Source organism: Buceros rhinoceros, unplaced genomic scaffold, assembly GCF_000710305.1.
Source record: "Buceros rhinoceros silvestris isolate BGI_N320 unplaced genomic scaffold, ASM71030v1 scaffold14301, whole genome shotgun sequence".
Taxonomy (NCBI): Eukaryota; Metazoa; Chordata; class Aves; order Bucerotiformes; family Bucerotidae; genus Buceros; species Buceros rhinoceros.
Genome location: NW_010394922.1, coordinates 6,728 through 24,672, shown reverse-complemented (window position 1 = coordinate 24,672; position 17,945 = coordinate 6,728). Strand labels below are relative to the sequence as shown.

Sequence of the window (17,945 nt, the reverse complement as noted above, 5' to 3'; positions counted from 1 at the left end):
TGGGAGTTGCATACAGGCTCTTTGTCCCGCCAGCGTGTACCTACGGGTTGGTTGGCTTTTCCTGCCTTTCCCTCAGCTCAGCTGGTCTTAGACGTCTCTCTCTTACACTCTTCCACCAACTCTTTTTCCTTTCTAAAAAGACTCTTTAATAGCTTTGAGATCTAGGTCCTGGCAGTTATTTCTAAATATCTTGGAAGAGACAAAGCCAGGGGGTACAAGGGAGGTCAGTGTCTCCGTTGGAAGCAGGAACACACCTTTAGGGTGACTCTCCTCCTCTGCCTTCACTGTAGCTTAGTTTGCTTTGTGCAGTGGCTTCAGAGTTTGATTCCTCCTGTTCTAAGCCAAGAGATGCGTTCAGGAACGTGCAGAACGTGCTCCAGCCTTTTAAGTGTGTTTGGTACCTGGGACTGCACTGGAGTTAGTCCAGAGCAAAGCTGCTAAAGGTGGCTGATCAATATCAGATTAAAATCATAGAGATAACTTTCACACCTTGATCTGTTTTACAGGAGTTGTGATCACCGTGATCTATATAAGGGGGTTATTGCAAACGAAACTCAGAGAGAGGATTTGAGAGGCTCACTGAGCGAAAACAGATTTCTGACTCGCAGTCAGCACAGTTGCTGGCTGTGAAGATAGTAAATTGTTGCTGCTTTTTAGGATTAAGGAATATTTTTGTATATGACAGGAAACTCTAGGAAATTCTAGAGCACTGGCCATTGCACTTTCTTCTTCCTGCAAAGCAAATAAAAAGGCAAATAACCATGTGCTTTATCCACTAAAAATGAACAGTTCCTGTCTGTATCAGCCAGGCTGCGTAAATCCTACTGACACGCCAGAAACGAAGGGAATACACTGATGTTTCTTCTGTCTTGGGTTAAGAGTAGAACCGTGGGAATTTCACAGTATTGTGTCGCAGTGGAGGCAAAGTTCAGGTTATGGTATGTGAGACAGTTTCTAAGCAAACTTGTCCTGTTTTTTTCTTAAGCTTGTGGATAACGTTAAAAATAAGTAAATAAAGAATCTGCAAAGCAGTGGGCTGGGTCCTGGAACAGCAACAGATCCGCTGTGCAGTGATCCCAAAACCATAACTTTAAAGCCACAGCTGAAGTGTCACGCCTGAAACGACGCCTAGCTGAGACACGGAAGGACTCCAAGACTCAGTGAGACTGTGAGCACGTGAGTGTTTGTAACAGAATACATCAATTCGAAAACACCCGGCTTTAAAGCGATGCCAAAGGCAGTTTTACTTCTCCGTGACCTTTCCTCTTGGGTGCTCTTGGGAGAAGAGTGGCTCTTCGTTCTGTGGAAGAGGCAGGTCAGGCCTCTTCCAGTACATGACTCTTTAACGACACTTGGTGTATCCTGGGGATGAAACCACGGAGCTCGTAAACCTTTATATATGTAGATTTATATCGCAATGGCTTATGTAATTTGCTCCACAGGGCTGCACAGTGGTTTCTAGTTCCAGATTTAAGCTTTAGAAGATTTTTCTTCTAACATTTGTTCTATTCCAACATAAAGGATAGCAAATCACCAAGATTTGACCCTCCTTCCACATAATATTTTGAGTAGATCGTATACCACCGGCAGGAACAACATTAGTCCTGAAATGATGCTGCAGCATGTGTGTTTATGTCATGTTTGTTTCTTTGTTTTTCAGACACACGATGAACCCACGGACACAAGACACAGCTAGCTAAACAGCTATAAAATGCCCAAATTGGGGTCCACAAAACCAGCTCAAGTTGAAAATTCTGACAGCGATAGCACCATGGTGGAAAAAACAACTGCAAGAAAGGTAACAAAATTATAGTCATGTCCATTTAATTTCAGTGAAATGAAAAGCGCGGTTCTGTCGTGGTTTTTTTTGTTTTAAGGGGAAGAAATAAATATGAATTGGTATTCTGGTATCTTGAATACACAAAAAAAATTCACATTTTCACAGGACTTTGTAAATTAATCTCTGTGACTGTAGATGAACAGAAGATCGGTGCTCCCTTATGTGTTCATAGATGCAGTGTGGGCAGGGGAGGCCTGGGGTGCGATACTGCTCATAGCAAACAGTGCATCTTACAAACGAACAGCGATGCTAAAGGACACCGCTCCCTAAGAACGTCCACATTCTTCTGAAAAACTGTAAAGGCCTCGGTAGATGGTGGTTCATCCATTAAAATATAAAAAAAAAACCTTGTAGGATTTGGTTTTCCTTTCACAGCTGATACCGGCTTTAGCTCTTACTGGTTGCACACTCCTGGCTGTTGGCTAAGGAATGTAGTGGAGTTACTGTGGTTATGGGAGTTATTTCCATATTTGTCCAGTGGAAGATGATGCTTATTATGCCGTTCTAGCAACCAGTAAATAGCTACGTGAATCAGCTTTGTGTTAGGTCTCTGAGAGCTTTAAAAAAACCTATTAGCAATAACATCCCTGTTAATAAGCTGAGTTTATATCGGATAGGCTTTAGGATATGTGTATTTTTATTTCACTTGCTCCTCTTGGGAACATAAAATAAGAAAATGGAGTGTGTACAGGGGGTAGAGCATTTAGTGTCTGGTATTTTATAAGCATAAGAACATAATGAAATTTGAATTTCTCTTGAGTTTATGCTGCAGAATTTACATGGCCAGAGTTCAAGAAGTAACTGATAGATGTATGGTCCAAAGGAGAGACCATGAGGGGATTTATAAGAATTAACTCTCTTCTTAGAGGAGTCCAATGGTAGTGCCCAAAGCCATTTTTACACCGAGCAGAACACGCTTCCCTATGCCGTTAGCTTTGCTAGGGAGCAGAAGAATGCTCATTCTCCCAGGGCTTAGAACATCTGCTCCACTGGGTGGCCCTCGGTGGTCTCCTTTTATCTGGTGTTATTGATTGTAGCGGGACTGAACAATAGAGCTGGAACGGGGTATCGAGAAACGCTCCAGGCTGTGATTGGTTACCCTGCTGAGACAGTTTCTGTTGAGCAGATGAAAAATGTGTTTCTCATCATGGCACACCAGTACGGCTTTGACAGAGAAAATTCTTCTCGTTCCTACATCCTCCAACGAGGGCCGTGTTAAGCGTCGGGACGTGCAGAGCCATTCCTCCGTTTGCCCCAGAACACAATAAGCTGTCCTCTGTCCTCGATGGATGTTGGGCAGACCTCGCCTGATGGCAGTTCCAGTCTCCTTGGGCAGTGTGATCTGCTCCTTCGTTCCACTGACTGACACGGGGAAAGGTGCTAATTAGAAGGATAAATAAGTGGGAGCCGGGAGGCTGCTAAGAGTTTTCTGGTTTTAATGGGGAGTCTTGTGATTGTGCAGTTGGTTGCCTTTATCAGCTGGTAGAACCTTGGTTTTATCTGGGCTTTTTCAGTTTGATTTTGTGTTTAGACTGGTTTTCAAACTCACCAGGCATTTTACTTTCCCTTTGCCAGTGCTCTTTGCTTCTGCCTCCCTCCCAGTCATGATGGGGTCTGTGTATCTAATTGCATCTCGACTTCAGTGTTGGCACTGAAAATACGAAAGAGCAGTGGCTTGGTGCAGGCTCCTCATACACCCGCTGCAGTGCATCTTTGGGGCTGGAAAGTCCACCACTGGTGGTGGCCAAATGTTTGTTTCCACAATAGCTAAGGAACAAAATACCCTTTTTTTTTCCCCTTTTTTCCAGTTTCTGTGTGTTCTGTGTAGAGCCTGCTCTGTCATTTTCAAGGTATCTTTATTTATCTGAAAACAGGCATTTTGAACTCTCTCTCCTACTAATTACGCCATCACAAAATTAACATTCAGTGATTATCAGAAAAGTAGTGCATCAGTCATAAGATTTAACATCATGTGGGCAATCTCCATGGGTACGTATGGGAAAAATCGGATTGTTTGGCCCAGGGGATGAGAGCGCTCTTGGTGAGACTGGGCTGAAGTGGGAACTCAGGTGTGAAATGGGCTTAATGGCGTTTGACTCTGCTCTTGTCAACTTGTAGGTGCGTTTGCAAATGGTCCGTTGTGCTGGATTAACTCCTTTCCTAAGTAACAGCACAGGCGCTTCGTCTCCCAGGGGCTTAGGGGAGTCTTCAGGGTGGTTTAGATGTTGAGATAGTCCTGTTCTACCACATAAGAAAAAGGTGTGGGGGGAGTGTTTGTTGTTTCCTTTGGGGTTTAGATCGGTTTTATTTAGTTTTGATGTGTGGGCTGTGCTCTGTGGTTTGGTTTTGGGGTTTTGGTTTCAGGTTTCCAAGCTCAGAGGGAAGACAGGTTTTCTCTGGGGGCGTCAAACTTCTACTCCAGGAATTCTCCTGGCATAGCCTGATCCCTTCTTTGTGATTTCCCTGGTACAGACATCGGTCATCTGAAGATTCCAGACTTCATTTGCAGGTTCTTTTTGTAAGCGCTTCTGTTTGGCAACAGTTGAGACTCAGCGCGTCAGACGATACCATCAAACCACTCTTCCAAATAGCTGGTTTTTCTGAATTCAGTACCGGTTTAAAAAGTTTCTTCATAGATTTTCTAAGTTCTAAGTGAATTTTGCTTTGGAACATGAAACACTCCACTGTTGGTTGTGTTGAAATAGAAAGGAAGTTCTGTACGGGTGGGTTATGGGCGGGTAGAGGCAGGGGAGGGCTTTTAGCTCTTAACATGTTAATATTCATAGCCCAAATTGCAGCGTGGGCTTTTAACGTGCTTTTAAGATGTTTGGTCGGGGAAGGAAATCGGGATGGTCATTAAGACTTGGCAGTTTCTTGTCCAGTAGCAGTCTCTTCAGTCTGTGTATGTTACAAGACTATTCTACTTTCTGCCAAAATTGCTTAGTGCACTTTTTCTTTATATTAGAGCAAGGACAAGATTGCATCGTACAGCAAGACTCCCAAAGTGGACCGGAGCGATGTGGGGAAGGAGATGAAAGAAAAGTCTTCCATGAAACGTAAACTTCCTTTTACTATTAGTCCATCCAGAAATGAAGATCGCAATTCAGACACAGGTAGGACCTTCCTATTTCTTTTACTAATTATTTGTTGCTAAATACATCCTAATGTAATTAATGATATATTAGGTTTTTACATTGGATTTTTTTTACTGAGTATAAAAGTCACTTGCTTGCTTTTGATTGCTCCTGGGCAACCTGCTGTGGGTGACCCTGCTGTCGTAGAAGGGTTCGACTGGGTGATCTCTGGAGGTTCCTTCCAGCCCTACCAGTCTGGGATTCCTGCATCTCGCTCTGCCAGGCTTTCATCCTTCATTAGCAAGAGTCAGTGAGCCAGCTTCATCTCCGCTTTCCCGTTGTTTCCTAACCTCATTCTGTTGCTACTATTTTAGTAAGAAATCTTTCTTTTCCTTGTCGTCCCTCGAGGTCCATTTGTTCAAACAAGTAAACTGATGACATGACACGGAAGTGCGTTGATTTGAGGCACTGCTGCTGTAGCCTGTTTTGGAGAGGGAGAGCGGGAAAGATTGGTGGATGTCCTGTCCTCTGAATAAAAGAGAAGGTCACTAAGGTTATGGAATTATCTGAACTAGCCCTGGAGAGCAGGCTTCCCTCTCGGCCTAAGCTGCTGTGATCTGTGCAGGGGACCTTTTCTGCACAGGCTGGTCGTTCTTAAGCCCATTCCATTAGACCTGATTTCAAAAGACCATTCATGGCACTTTTCAAATCAAAGCAGAGGGATCTGGATGTATTCCAAGAGTGATTGAGTCTGTTAGAATGTTCTTCAGATGGTGGTGGGTAGAAATCATTAGTTCTTTTCAACTCTTTCAAAAATTCTAATTCCAAATAATTTTTTGTCATTTAGTCACAAATTACTAAATGACTAAGGTTCCTTGAGCCATCTTTTACATCCGGTGCGTTTATATTCAAGCAGTAATCTTAGGGGTTCTGAGGAAAAGGTGGACATTATAGATCAAACATTTAAGCAATAGAAGCTACTAATGATATAAAATGTTGAATTCGAGAAGAACTGGTTAAGGCAGAAAAAGAGCAGTTGCCTGGAAAGGCGAGATAATGACAGAAAATGAATGGTCCTCACCACACATGAAAGCAGGCTCATTCGTCTCTGGAAAATCCAGTTAAACCCTAACGACCAGCTGGGGAGACCTGTGGGAAACAGTCGTGCTGAAAGGAGTTTGTGCTTCTGTGATGTTCAGGTCGTTAGTCCTGCTCTGGTTCAAAGTGATTTACTTACAAATCAGTTGTTTTCTATCACACCTCAACCTAACTGCCTGTGCTCGCTTTGTAAGACCATTATATGGAAAAATGAAGGAAGAACTTTTAGTAAAAGATTTCCAAATCACAGATTCGTGAGGTATTAAAAAGCTGTCTGATCTCAGAGCACCAGCCTGAAGACCTCTGAGAGTTTGTAGGTACCGAATAGCTTTGGAAATGATCTGTTTATGCAGATGGGTAATTTTAGCTCCTGGTTTAAACTTGGACATGAACTATTAAACAACTTCCCTAAATATTGATAAAAGGCAAAAAGTTATGTATATAAAATAGCTGTGTGCTTTTGAAGGAGAGGAATTGTGGAGAAGAAATTGCTCTAAGGTGATGTAACAGGAAGAGTTTGAGAGAAACCATCTTTTATCCAATTACCTAAGAGATATGAGGACTAAAAAGTCTTTTCCTGGTTTTTACCATGGCGTCTTGAAGTGGAGTAGAGCACAGCCTCAGGTCCCTGTTCAAGGCTGGACATTGATGAGCTGATCCTACATTTCATCATCACCCACCAATCCCCAGTTCACGTTCCTGAAAAGGATGGGTTTCTGTCTAGCAAACGTTCTAACAGAACAGCAGTGTGACTTTTGGCATGTTAATGTTCCCAGAGAAGGAAGGTCCAGAGAAGAAGAAGATGAAGAAGGATGCTGGCAATAAGAAGTCGACACCAGTCAGCATTCTCTTTGGTTATCCGCTGTCCGAGCGCAAGCAGATGGCTCTTCTCATGCAGATGACAGCCAGAGACAACAGCCCAGGTGAGATTCTGAAGTGAACGGTTTTCCTCCTCCTGCCTTTTTAATCCTTGATTTTTTAAAATTATTCATAAATCTGTTACAACTTTATTTTTCATTGGTGGGTAATTTGATGACAGTTCTCGACCTCCTGTGTTTATGTGCAAAGCTTTGCATTACAAAAGCTGTAAAACCTCAAAATCTCTTCCTCCTTTTGCCTCTCAGACACTGTTCCATATGCATTATGTAAAAACTGAAATGTTACCTGGTTTTTTAATGAAGTTTAACTCCTGATTCATCATCTCAGTTTGGAGCAGGATTTTAATTTAGAAGGAAACCTCATCGTTTCCTTAGGATTTAATGGGAGAGGGGAGATGCCTTATTTTGAATTCAGAACTTCAAACTGTCCTTGGTCCGGTGGTATTTAAATTCTTTTGTAGATTCTACCTTAAATCATCCCTTACAAACACCACCAACCCAGAAGAAAACTCCCAGCTCTTCTTCACGACAGAAAGACAAAGTTAACAAGAGGAATGAACGAGGGGAAACTCCTCTGCACATGGCAGCGATTCGAGGGGACGTTAAACAGGTTAAGGAGCTCATCAGCTTAGGCGCAAACGTGAACGTCAAAGATTTTGCGGGTGAGTTGATGCATGTTCTCTTAACTGCACCAACTCAAAATGAACCTGAGGTTGTTACGAGGTTTGACTTGAGCTCGTGCTATAGGCAAATGAAAAAAAAAAAACTGAGGAGAAATTCTCACATGGTGTTTTTTTGTGTTTCTGATGGCAGTGAGGGTACCGGGACCCTGTAGCACACAGTATGTTATTAGATAATGAGCAGATGAGGGTGGTATAGCTGGTCACCACCAGCCTGCTAGAAATAATGACAGGTTTGATGTGTCGATATTTGCTGAGATTTCAGCACTGACCAATGAACTTCAAGGCAAGTTGTAACTTGTACTGTACTTTTATTCAGTATCTTTATGGTCTGTTGGTCCTCCTAGATGGTCTGGGTTTTTTTGTTGGTTTTTTTTTTGGAACCTGCTGGCAAACCTTTGCCTATTTGGCTGTTGATACTCTCACAGTAGTTAAATTTCTACATGTCATAGTAAAAAAATCTCCAACAGTTTAACTATGAGATCCCCAAAGTAACTCAGCCTGCGGTGTTGAGTTCAGCAGTTGCCTGTCTTTGGTTGGCCAGACACCAAATTAAATGCATCTACATGCTGAGAAAAGCCAAAGTACTTGCTGGGTTTTCCTCAACCAAGGAAAGGGCCTGAAAACTTGGGAATTGAAATACTGGGTGGTGGTTAGGGCACAGAAGGAGGTTGGGGTAAGGAGGAGGGATGGAACAGAGTGAAAGGAAGGCTGAATCAGAGGGTAGAGGGTTGAGTGAAGTGTGGAGGCTGTTGTGGGGTTGGTGTCTAAGAGACATCTGTGAATGGATAGGATTTGGTAGATGTTTTTCCTTAAGTGCATGGACAACTTAAAAAAAACGAACTGCTCCTAATGCTCTGCCTCTGAACACTGGAGGTTTTTGCATCCGTAGCAGAAGTGGATCATGGGAAGGTGAGGAAGTGAATATAAGCAAGGGCCGTGTTGCTTTTGGGTCTGTTCAGACTGACCGTGCTCCCCGTGTGAAGAGACGAGGAGAATGGCTGAGAGCTGCTTCTGAGAATCAGATGGGGGCAAGTTGTCAGACTTCATCCCGAGCTCTGGAGGAGGTGTTTGGGGTCAAGCAAGACACTTCTCCATTGGTAATCGCAAGTGAGGAGCAGAGGTGGCAGAGCTTCAAAACCCTGTGCAGAGGAGAAGTCAAGAAGAGGGGGAGGATTTGAGCAGTGAGTCATGAGTGGAGAAAAATAAGACTTTAGGATGCAGCGAAGTTTAGAGAGTTAGAGTTTTTTTAGTGAAGAATTTGGCAGAACTAAAGGAGCAGCAAATGAATTAGTAATGGAGGAAGCAACCCTGCTCATGGGATATCTGCCAGAACGATACTGCCGAGCGAGACCAGGAGTAAAGGAAACAGATGTTGAGAGCAAGCCAGGACTAGAGCTGGCAGGCTGGACATGCGATAAAGCAGAAAGGCAAAGCAGTAAACCATGGAGAAGAGTGAACTGTGGAGAGAATTAATAAGAGGAAAGAAAACAGGGATCAGAGGGCCGAGATCAGAAGTGTCAGCGTCGTGGGTGAGTGGGAAAAGGGTGAATGACAAGGTGGAAAGAAGGTGGTAGCCAGGCAGTGCTGGAAGTGAGCGACCCAAGTGATGATTGGAGAGAAAATTTAGTACGTGAAGATCAGGAAGAAGTGTTTTGGTGTAGAATAAGGTAGAAGCTTTTTTTTTTTTTTAATTTAAATGAGTAGGAGGTGAGAAGTTGAGTGACATTAAGGCGAGAAATACCTTGCTGAGGGATTAGATAAGTTAGGGGTTTCCTGTACCTCCTCTTCATGGCTGTGCAAGACCATTGCTGATTAGACGCAGGGTTCAAGTGAACAAACTTTTCCAGACTTGCCCTAGTTATGTTGGAAACAAAAGTTGAACTGGGCTTTGAGAAGGCATCAACAGCAGGCTGGAAGTGCGGGGCAGCTGTGGAGAGGAAGGCAGCGAGTCGGGGAGAGGAAACCGAGGTAAGGAAAACCTTTGACCTCTCAAACTTAGACTTCTCCACAGGTTGGACACCACTGCATGAAGCTTGTAACGTTGGTTACTACGACGTTGCTAAAGTCCTGATAGCAGCGGGAGCTGATGTGAACACACAGGGCTTGGATGACGATACACCCCTTCATGATTCGGCTAGTAGTGGCCATAGAAACGTGAGTGTGCTGGGAGAGCAGGAGGGCAACTATTGCCAGCTATTTTCTAGCAGTATCTGTTTTCTTAAATATTTGAAAGTTTCACTTTTATATTTTTAATAAATAAACATTTTAATGACTGTTTTCTTTTGAGAGAAAGACTTGTACTGTACACAACTCTCAAAAGAAAAAGGTCTCCAAGCAGAATCTGTGGGGTTTGGGAAATATTTTTTATTTCTGGGCATAAAGGAAAGTAGAACATGCTTTTTATATGAAGTATTTTAATATTTAAAGTTCTATAGCCTGCATTTATTTGTATGTATTTATTCATGGACTTCAAACTAGAACATACATTCTTTTTTTAAAAAAAAAATTACCAATAATGACTTAGTTAGAAGAGACTGAGCTGAAAACTAAAATCTCTGAACAGAGTTAGTTCTGTCCTAACTCAGACCAGGACACAGAGAATGTTAATGGAGCACTGTAGGTATTTTACAGTAATTTCTGAATTTGTTTTCTTTTTTTCCTGCAAACTACATGCAGAAATGTCTCTGCTCTCCCTTTATCTCTCTTTTATATGAAGCAAATAATAGAAAATATCCTTTAAATTTTTGACCTTTTTAGGAGACTGGTTGGCAGGGTCCCTTGGGAGGCAGTCCTGAAGGGCACAGGGGTCCAGGAAGGCTGGGCAATCCTCAAGAAGGAAATCCTCAAAGCTCAGGAGCAGACTGTTCCAGTAAGCCATAGCTGGCAGGGTAGAAGACTGGCCTGGCTGGAGCTCAGGAAGAAAAGGACAGACTGTGGCCTGTGGAAGAAGGGGCAGGCCACTCAAGAAGACTGTAAGGTTCTCGTGAGGCTGTGCAGGGAGATTAGAAGGGCTAAAGCCCAGCTCGAACTTGGTCTGGTCACCACCATAAGGAAGAACAAAAAATGTTTCTATAAATACCTCAACAGCAAAAGGAGGGTGAAGGAGATCCTGCATCCTGTGAACTGCTGCACTGCTTAGATGTGCACAAGTCGATGGGGCAAGGTGGGATCCGTCTCACTGACACTGTGTAGTGGAAATACTCTGATGTTAACATTATGACATTTGCAGCAAGGAGACTTCCCTTTTAACCAGCAGACCAGGCGTACCTGAACCTGGCATTCTGGTTGCTGAAGTCTTGCTCTCCAGCCTCAGGATTGCTCTCAGGATTGTGTATCACGTTACCCACATTTCACTGCAATGGCAGATGTCTGTGCTGGTCAAGTAACGTGTGTGGAGAACCTGAACGTTCCTTATTTAATTCCGCAGATTGTGAAGCTGTTGCTTCGACATGGTGGCAATCCATTTCAAGCCAATAAGCACGGGGAGAGACCAGTCGACGTTGCTGAGACCGAAGAGCTGGAAATGCTCCTGAAGAGGGAGGTGCCCATCTCTGATGACGAGGACAGTTGCTCAGGTAAAAGCAGCTGTTTAATTGCGTCCTTCAAGTGCATCAGCTCACCTGAAGTGAGGTGGGTTTAAGCCTTTGCATAGTGTTGGCTATTAAGAGTTGCTAGAAGGAGCAGTTGCTGTTGCTGAGGTTGTTTCCACTTCTAGTTTCAGAGGGAGTTTTCAAATCTTTCAGTTGAATTATCTGAAATGTTGATTCTGACTTTTTTCCTTCTTTCTCTAACTCCTTTCCTGCTCCCCACATCAACCCTGGTGGTTTCACCAGAGAAAGATATAGAGAAAAATCCTGTATTTGTCATGATACAAAGTGGTTTCTGCAAGGTCATCTTGGGGGAAAATATCCCCAAAGTCACTTATTTCACATCCTTAACAGATGAATTGGGACCTGGTATCTCACATGGGTGTAACTTAGTTACACTTCCTCAGGTGCATAAAGATTCAGGAGGGAATTTCTTTTCACGAGCAGCTTTTTGTCTTTTAAGAATAAAAGCTTATCTGCCATTGAAATGTGACTAAATAGCTCACATGGAGGAACGTGTCCCATCAGTATTCACCTGGTTTCTGGTTTTCTTACTCTAGATTCTGAAGAGCCTCCATCTGTAAATCCTTCCAGCGTAGAGGGAAATGTTGATTCAGAAGCAGAAAAGGATGCTGCAGCCAACGACAGCAAACAAACAGCCCCTAGTAAGGCACCGGTTCCGTCTGCTCTCGATGAGTATGAGTTTAAAGATGATGATGAAGATGAAATGAAAAAAATGATTGATGACAAACATATTCTTAGAAAAGAGCCAAGAAAAGAGGATGAGCCCGAAGGTGAAAAGAACAGCTTATTTGTGAAACAAGAAAAAGTTATCTTTACAAAACCATTTAAAAGCAAAAAGCAGAAACCCTCTAGAGTTCTGTATTCGAGTTCAGAAAGTTCAGATGAAGAAATCCTTCAGGACAAGAAGATAGTTTCGCCTTGCTCTATTTCAGAGACATCCAGTTCTGATGTAAGAGTGAAGAAAGAATATGTGGTTACGAATGAACACAAGCAAAAAGGCAAAGTTAAGAGGAAAGTAAAAAATCAGAGCAAAAATAAGGAGAATCAAGAACTAAAGCAAGAAAAGGAAAACGCGAGAGTGACAAGTATAGCTACATCTGGGTTAGATCCTTTAGAGAAAACCAGAGAGGAAGAGACCTTTAAGAAGTCTTTCACCCCAAAAGAAGATTCTTCTTTACATCTCTTTCACCTCACTGCTGGCAAATCGCCAAAGCATCCTTGTGGACTGAGTGAAAAGCAGTCGACACCACTAAAGCAGGAAAACACCAAAACTTGCTTATCGCCAGGAGGTTCTGAGCTGCCGCTGCAGTCGGAGTTAGTCCGGTACGACCACAGCGCTGACGCCGAATACCTAGTGGAAAGTTCGAGCAGCAAATCTTGCAAGCACAAAGAGAAAAGCAAGCATCACCAGAAAGATTTTCACTTGGAATTTGGTGAAAAGTCTAGTCCTAAAGTTAAAGAGGAGGAGAATAGCTCAGCGTTTGAGAGTTCAGAGTATACTCTGAGAAAGATTGACAAGGAAGGTAAAACACTGAAAAAGCATAAATTAAAGCACAAAGAAAGAGAAAAGGACAAGCACAAAAAGGAACAGGATGGGGAGAAGGAAAAACATAAACATAAAGATAACATTAAAGAGGTTCAAAGAAGTATTGAGTTTGATAGAGAGTTTTGGAAGGAGAACTTTTTCAAGAGCGACGAAAATGAAGATACTGTGTTAAATACTGAACACGAATCGCTTTCTTCAGACAGAAAATCAAAGCTCGAAAAAGCTGTGGCAAAAGAAGATAAGTTAGTTAAGGAGAGACAGCTCCAGAAAGAGAGAAACACTAAAGAGGAGAGAGAGAAGAACAAAAAGGACAGTGAGAAGTTTCTCAAGGAAGAAAGACTAAAAGATGTGAAGGAAGAGAAGGAGATGACGCTCGCAGAGAAAGACACAGAGTTGTTCTGCTTTGGTGTCAAAGATGACACAGCCTGCGTGCATGTCATAGAGAAAGAAACAGAGGCTGAGAAGCAGGAAAAGAGTTTGAAGGAAAATAAGGAGAAGAGTGAAAAGCGAACGTCAGGCAAAGAAAAAGATTTTGAAAAGATAGAAAGAAAAACTGGAGAAAAAAAGGGAAAACTTGAATACAGGATGGAGAAAGAAAAAGCAGAAGTAAATGAAAATATAGAAAAAGGAAAGGAGAAGCCAAATTTCCAGCAAGCAGAAAGATGCCATAAGGAAAACGATAAAATAAGAAGCACGGGTACTCTTAAAAAACCTGAGGAGAGAGAGAGAAATAAAGAAAAGCCTGATAAGAAGCACGATAAAGAAAAGGCTGATAAAGACAGACACTGGGCTGAAAGCAAAGAGAAACACGGTCCCGAGAGGAAGGTCAAACCATCTGAAAAGGAATCTGAACATACTAAATCGGAAAAAAGTAGGAGTAAAGACAAAGAGAAGGATCAGGAAAAAAAAGACAAATCCAAAGACAGGGAGATGTCAGCAGGAGCCAACTCCAGACACACGCAAGAGGAGAGGAGATACGCTGCTGCGGACAGTCATAAAACCACGCACGACAGACTGACCTCTTTGAAGGAAAAACCAAGAGATGATCTGTTGAAAACTCCAGAGGGGAGAGAGAAGGAGAAAAAAGAGAAAGACCCAGACCGCTACAGAGAGAGAGACAAGCACAAAGACAAGCTGCACCAAAGCAGTTTACTCAAACTGAAACTCGAACATGAGAAACTGAAGCCGAAACCGGCTCCTGCCCCGAAGGATGCTCGACCTAAAGAGAAAAGATTAGTCAATGATGATTTAATGCAAACAAGTTTTGAACGAATGCTTAGCCTGAAAGACCTGGAAATAGAGCAGTGGCACAGAAAACACAAAGAAAAAATAAAACAGAAAGAGAAGGAACGGTTAAGAAACCGCACTTGTCTAGAACTGAACAAGGCGAAAGAAAAGCCCAGACACTCATTAGCTGAAGTAAAAAGCAAAGAACTGATTCGGTCCAAAAGCTCGGAGCTGCCGGATGCGAGCGTGAAGGAGAAACAGCAGAAGGACGCTACGAGCACCAGATCGCAATCGTTGGACACGAGAAGCGTCAATGTCATCAAGGCTTCCTCAGGTTCAGAGAGTTTAAACAGATCCCCCAAAGCAGAAGGTGAGAAGATGGGTCTGAGCTCCAGGTCCATGTCCGTGGTGTCGGTTGCAAGCTCTGAGGATTCTTGCCACGCCACGGTAACCACTCCAAGGCCTGGAACCGAATATGACTCAGACTTTATGCCGGAAGGTTCTGATTCCCAAACGTCTTGTTTGCAGTCACAGTTTTTGGCAAGTGCCAAATCTCCAGCCCTTCTTGAAAAAGAGGCTGACGGCCTTGCCGAGCTACCGGATCACATGAAACCACCTTTCGCACACAGGCTTCTGCCGGCGTACATCAGGTCGGGCTCTGTCGAAGATTCCAGGCTGGTTTTAAATGAGTGCAGACCCGTGGTAGAGGTTCGAAGGTGCAGCACGTCTGCTGCTGTTCCTGAACACAGCAAACAGCCTCGAATAGCAGAAGAAAACAGTCAGGCTTATGCTAACGCTTCTCCTAAACCAGAGCTGCTGTGTAGCCCGCTCGAAAGAGACTCTCAGGGTAGCATGTCTGGTCTGCAGTCAAACTGTACATCATCTCCGACAGCAGCTGTTAGCAACAAGCAGGCAGCAATGGGTACGAACGCCGTTAAAAATACTGCTCAGCTGAGCTCTTCAGAAGACTCAAGTCTGCAGTTGGAGTCGGGTAGTCGAAGTGGTGTGACGCAGCAAACCAAACCGTGGGATGTGCCTTTTGACAGAGTCCATTTGTTAAACACCGAGTTGAACGGCTCAGGTTGTGGTGTGGCAGAGCAAGAGACTACCAGTGTTACAGCGACGCCTAATTCTGAAAGCAGGACCCTGAAAGACCAGCTCGTGTCTGACTGTTTATCTCAGCAGGCTGAAACGAAAGGAAGTTGTAGTGCTCAAGAACCTTCGTCGTTTTTGCCTTCACAGTCGCCTTGTTCTTTACCGATCCAGCCACTCCCAGATGTGTCTAAACCCCTTCCTCTAGCAGGCATTGGCAGTCAAGATCCATCATCCGCACAACATCTGGTCCAAACTACAGCTTCCGCTTCGGATAGAGATGCTGCCGGTACCAGAGAGCTGCAAAACACCATCTTCCCTTCCAGCATCACAAAGGCTGATGCACCCGTTGCTGTATGTTCGGAGAGCTCTGCAAAAGATGTTTCACAGAGCTACGAAAAAGCAAATGATTTACCTATGGTACCGTTAGAGAAAGATGTTCCTGAAAGTGATAGTTCACAATTAAATGTCGGCTCATACTCTTTCTGTAAAGGTGTTAGTAAGAATGCTCAGAGTGACGTGGATAGTAATGCAGAGGACACTTCCGATGTTAGAAATGAAAAAGGCCACCAAGAAAAGTCGTTTTCAGTTCATGTTGTTGATAATAAAGCCGACCTTGATCTCTGTGAACCAAGTTCGGGACTGTCAAAGGGAACTATGAATGAAACAGCTCATAAAAAGCCCTGTGCTGCAGACAGAGAAAACGTGTTGAGGGATGATCCACCACACGATTCTTCATCTCATGTGGAAAATAGTGCCCAACAGCTCACGCAGGAAGAGGCACTTAAATACAGCCAAATAGTTAAACTAGAAGAAGTTGCTGAGGATCAGAAGGCGGAACAGCAAGAAGTCCCTCAAAGAATGACGAGGAACCGAGCAAATCTGCTCGCTAACCAGGGTAAGCCGAATCCGCTGGGCTGCCTGCAGCCATCGGAAAAGGAGTCCGAGTCATCGGCGTCCATGAAAGCAAGAATTAGATTAACTGAAGAGGACGACGCTCAGGTACATCATCCGCGGAAAAGAAAGGTGTCGCGTGTGCCTCAGCCAGGGCAAGTGAACCCGTCCTTACTGCAGGCGAAGGAGAAGACCCAGCAGTCGCTGGCAGCTATCGTCGATGCATTGAAACTCGAGGAGATCCAGCCGTACAGTTCCGAGAGAGCAAACCCCTATTTTGAATACTTGCACATACGGAAGAAGATAGAAGAGAAGCGGAAGATGCTGTGCAGCGTTATCCCCCAGGCCCCGCAGTACTACGATGAGTACGTGACCTTCAATGGCTCGTACCTCCTGGATGGCAATCCCTTGAGCAAGATATGCATCCCAACTGTGAGTAACGTGGTCCTAAAGTTCAGTGAAAAGCGTGCTCTGGTGCTATTTTGTAGCTTTCATGTTCTTCCTAACTCATTTCTGAATACTTGTGCTGAAAATAGTAAGTTGATGTATGTCAAATGAATACTGGCCAATGACGTGAAATTTAAAAGCCCCCTTCAGTGGAAACAGAAACAGCAGTTTCACAGTCATTACAAGATCAAACCATCGTGTACGACACCTGTAAAAGACACACTGACAGAGATTGCGTTTGGAAAGCCAACTCTTCCAAAGCAAAGTCAGTTGCTGACAGCTTCCCTGATTTCTGCTGGCAATAATTTGGTTAATTATGCAGAGCTGTTTTGTTTAGAGAGGGGCTGGATCTGCAGTGCTTCAAAATGCTAAGTCCGTCACCGAAAGTTTTAAGTCGGAGAGTGCCTGCTAGTTACCTCAGTTTCTCCTTAATACTCCATCGCTGGCCCCATGGCAGGTCAGGTTGGCCCTTGGGGCTCTGAGCCCCCTGCTCTTGGTGCAGATGTCCCTGCTCCCTGCAGGGGGTTGGGCTGGGGGAGCTGGGAAGGTCCCTTCAACCCAGACCATCCTGTGGTAACTTTATCCACAAGGAAGCGGTGTGCCGCGGGAGAGAAGGAACCAGCTGAATAAAGAACAAGGCAGGAGAAAGCGGGAGACTGAGCTTGGGTCACAGAGAGCAAAGCAGGTGAAGAACATGTTAGTTTTACTGTTTGCTGTGGAAGCGCCTCTTAAAGTGTCTCACAATAACACGGTCCCTGCTGGGCTCAGGTTTGCAGGCAACATGCTCATGATAGCACTTGAATCACGCTTCCTTTCCTTCCTCCTCAGCACAACCCATTCTGTGCTTGTCCTTCTGTGGTGTTGGGGACGGGACAGATCCAAAATGTTGTGCACTGAGTGTTCTGAAGGGCTTTTACTCCTGGGAGGAGGAGGAGGAGGTGGTTTTCTGTTTTTCCACTTCTCTGAGCCTCTGCAACTGCTCTAGTTCTGTGGGAAAACATACTAGCTTCAACCTGTTGGAATGGCTTAACTGAACACACGTAAGAGCTGGATTAAGCTGAGCCTGCTGTTGGAGTCCTTGAAATCTGTACGCCCAAGCCAAGCTTTTCCAGCCTTCAGCCTCTATTTCTGAACGGACTAGTCATTATGTCAACTCATTTACAGTAACTTGCACCTTCTTGAGATGTTGCCTGAGCTTTTTCCAGTAGCGCTGAAGGTTCTGGTGAAACAGTGAATGCAAATTTAACATATGAAAGTAAATTTTAAAAAATATTTGCTTAATTCAGGGGCTGATCATAATCCCTGTGTCTGCCCAAGAGAATTACCACATGTATCCTCCTAATGTTAAGCGAGTTCTCTCTCACTCGATGGTGACCACTTCTTGGTAGATCAGTTACAGTTGGAGGGAAGATGTGGCTGAGATGACCCTTTTAAGTGACCCAGGATGGATAGGAAGCTTTAATTACTTGTTGAAAAGAAAAAAATCTAAAAAAAGTTGCTGAGAAGGTGAATATGTGATTGATTTTTGTCTCATTTAGCTTTCTGGGCTGCTTCC

The 17,945-nt window shown here is 43.8% G+C and overlaps 1 protein-coding gene across 1 annotated transcript in view; it reads left to right on the top strand.

The window, feature by feature from the left end:
- The first annotated feature begins 1,711 nt into the window (after nt 1–1,711).
- ANKRD12 (ankyrin repeat domain 12) overlaps nt 1,712–17,945 on the top strand; it is a 21,242-nt gene continuing 5,008 nt past the window's right edge. The window contains exons 1-7 of the mRNA XM_010145382.1: nt 1,712–1,798; nt 4,806–4,953; nt 6,789–6,935; nt 7,352–7,552; nt 9,585–9,727; nt 11,001–11,148; nt 11,721–16,375. Of these exons, the coding sequence (XP_010143684.1) occupies nt 1,712–1,798; nt 4,806–4,953; nt 6,789–6,935; nt 7,352–7,552; nt 9,585–9,727; nt 11,001–11,148; nt 11,721–16,375 (5,529 nt within the window). The remainder of the gene's footprint in view (nt 1,799–4,805; nt 4,954–6,788; nt 6,936–7,351; nt 7,553–9,584; nt 9,728–11,000; nt 11,149–11,720; nt 16,376–17,945) is intronic.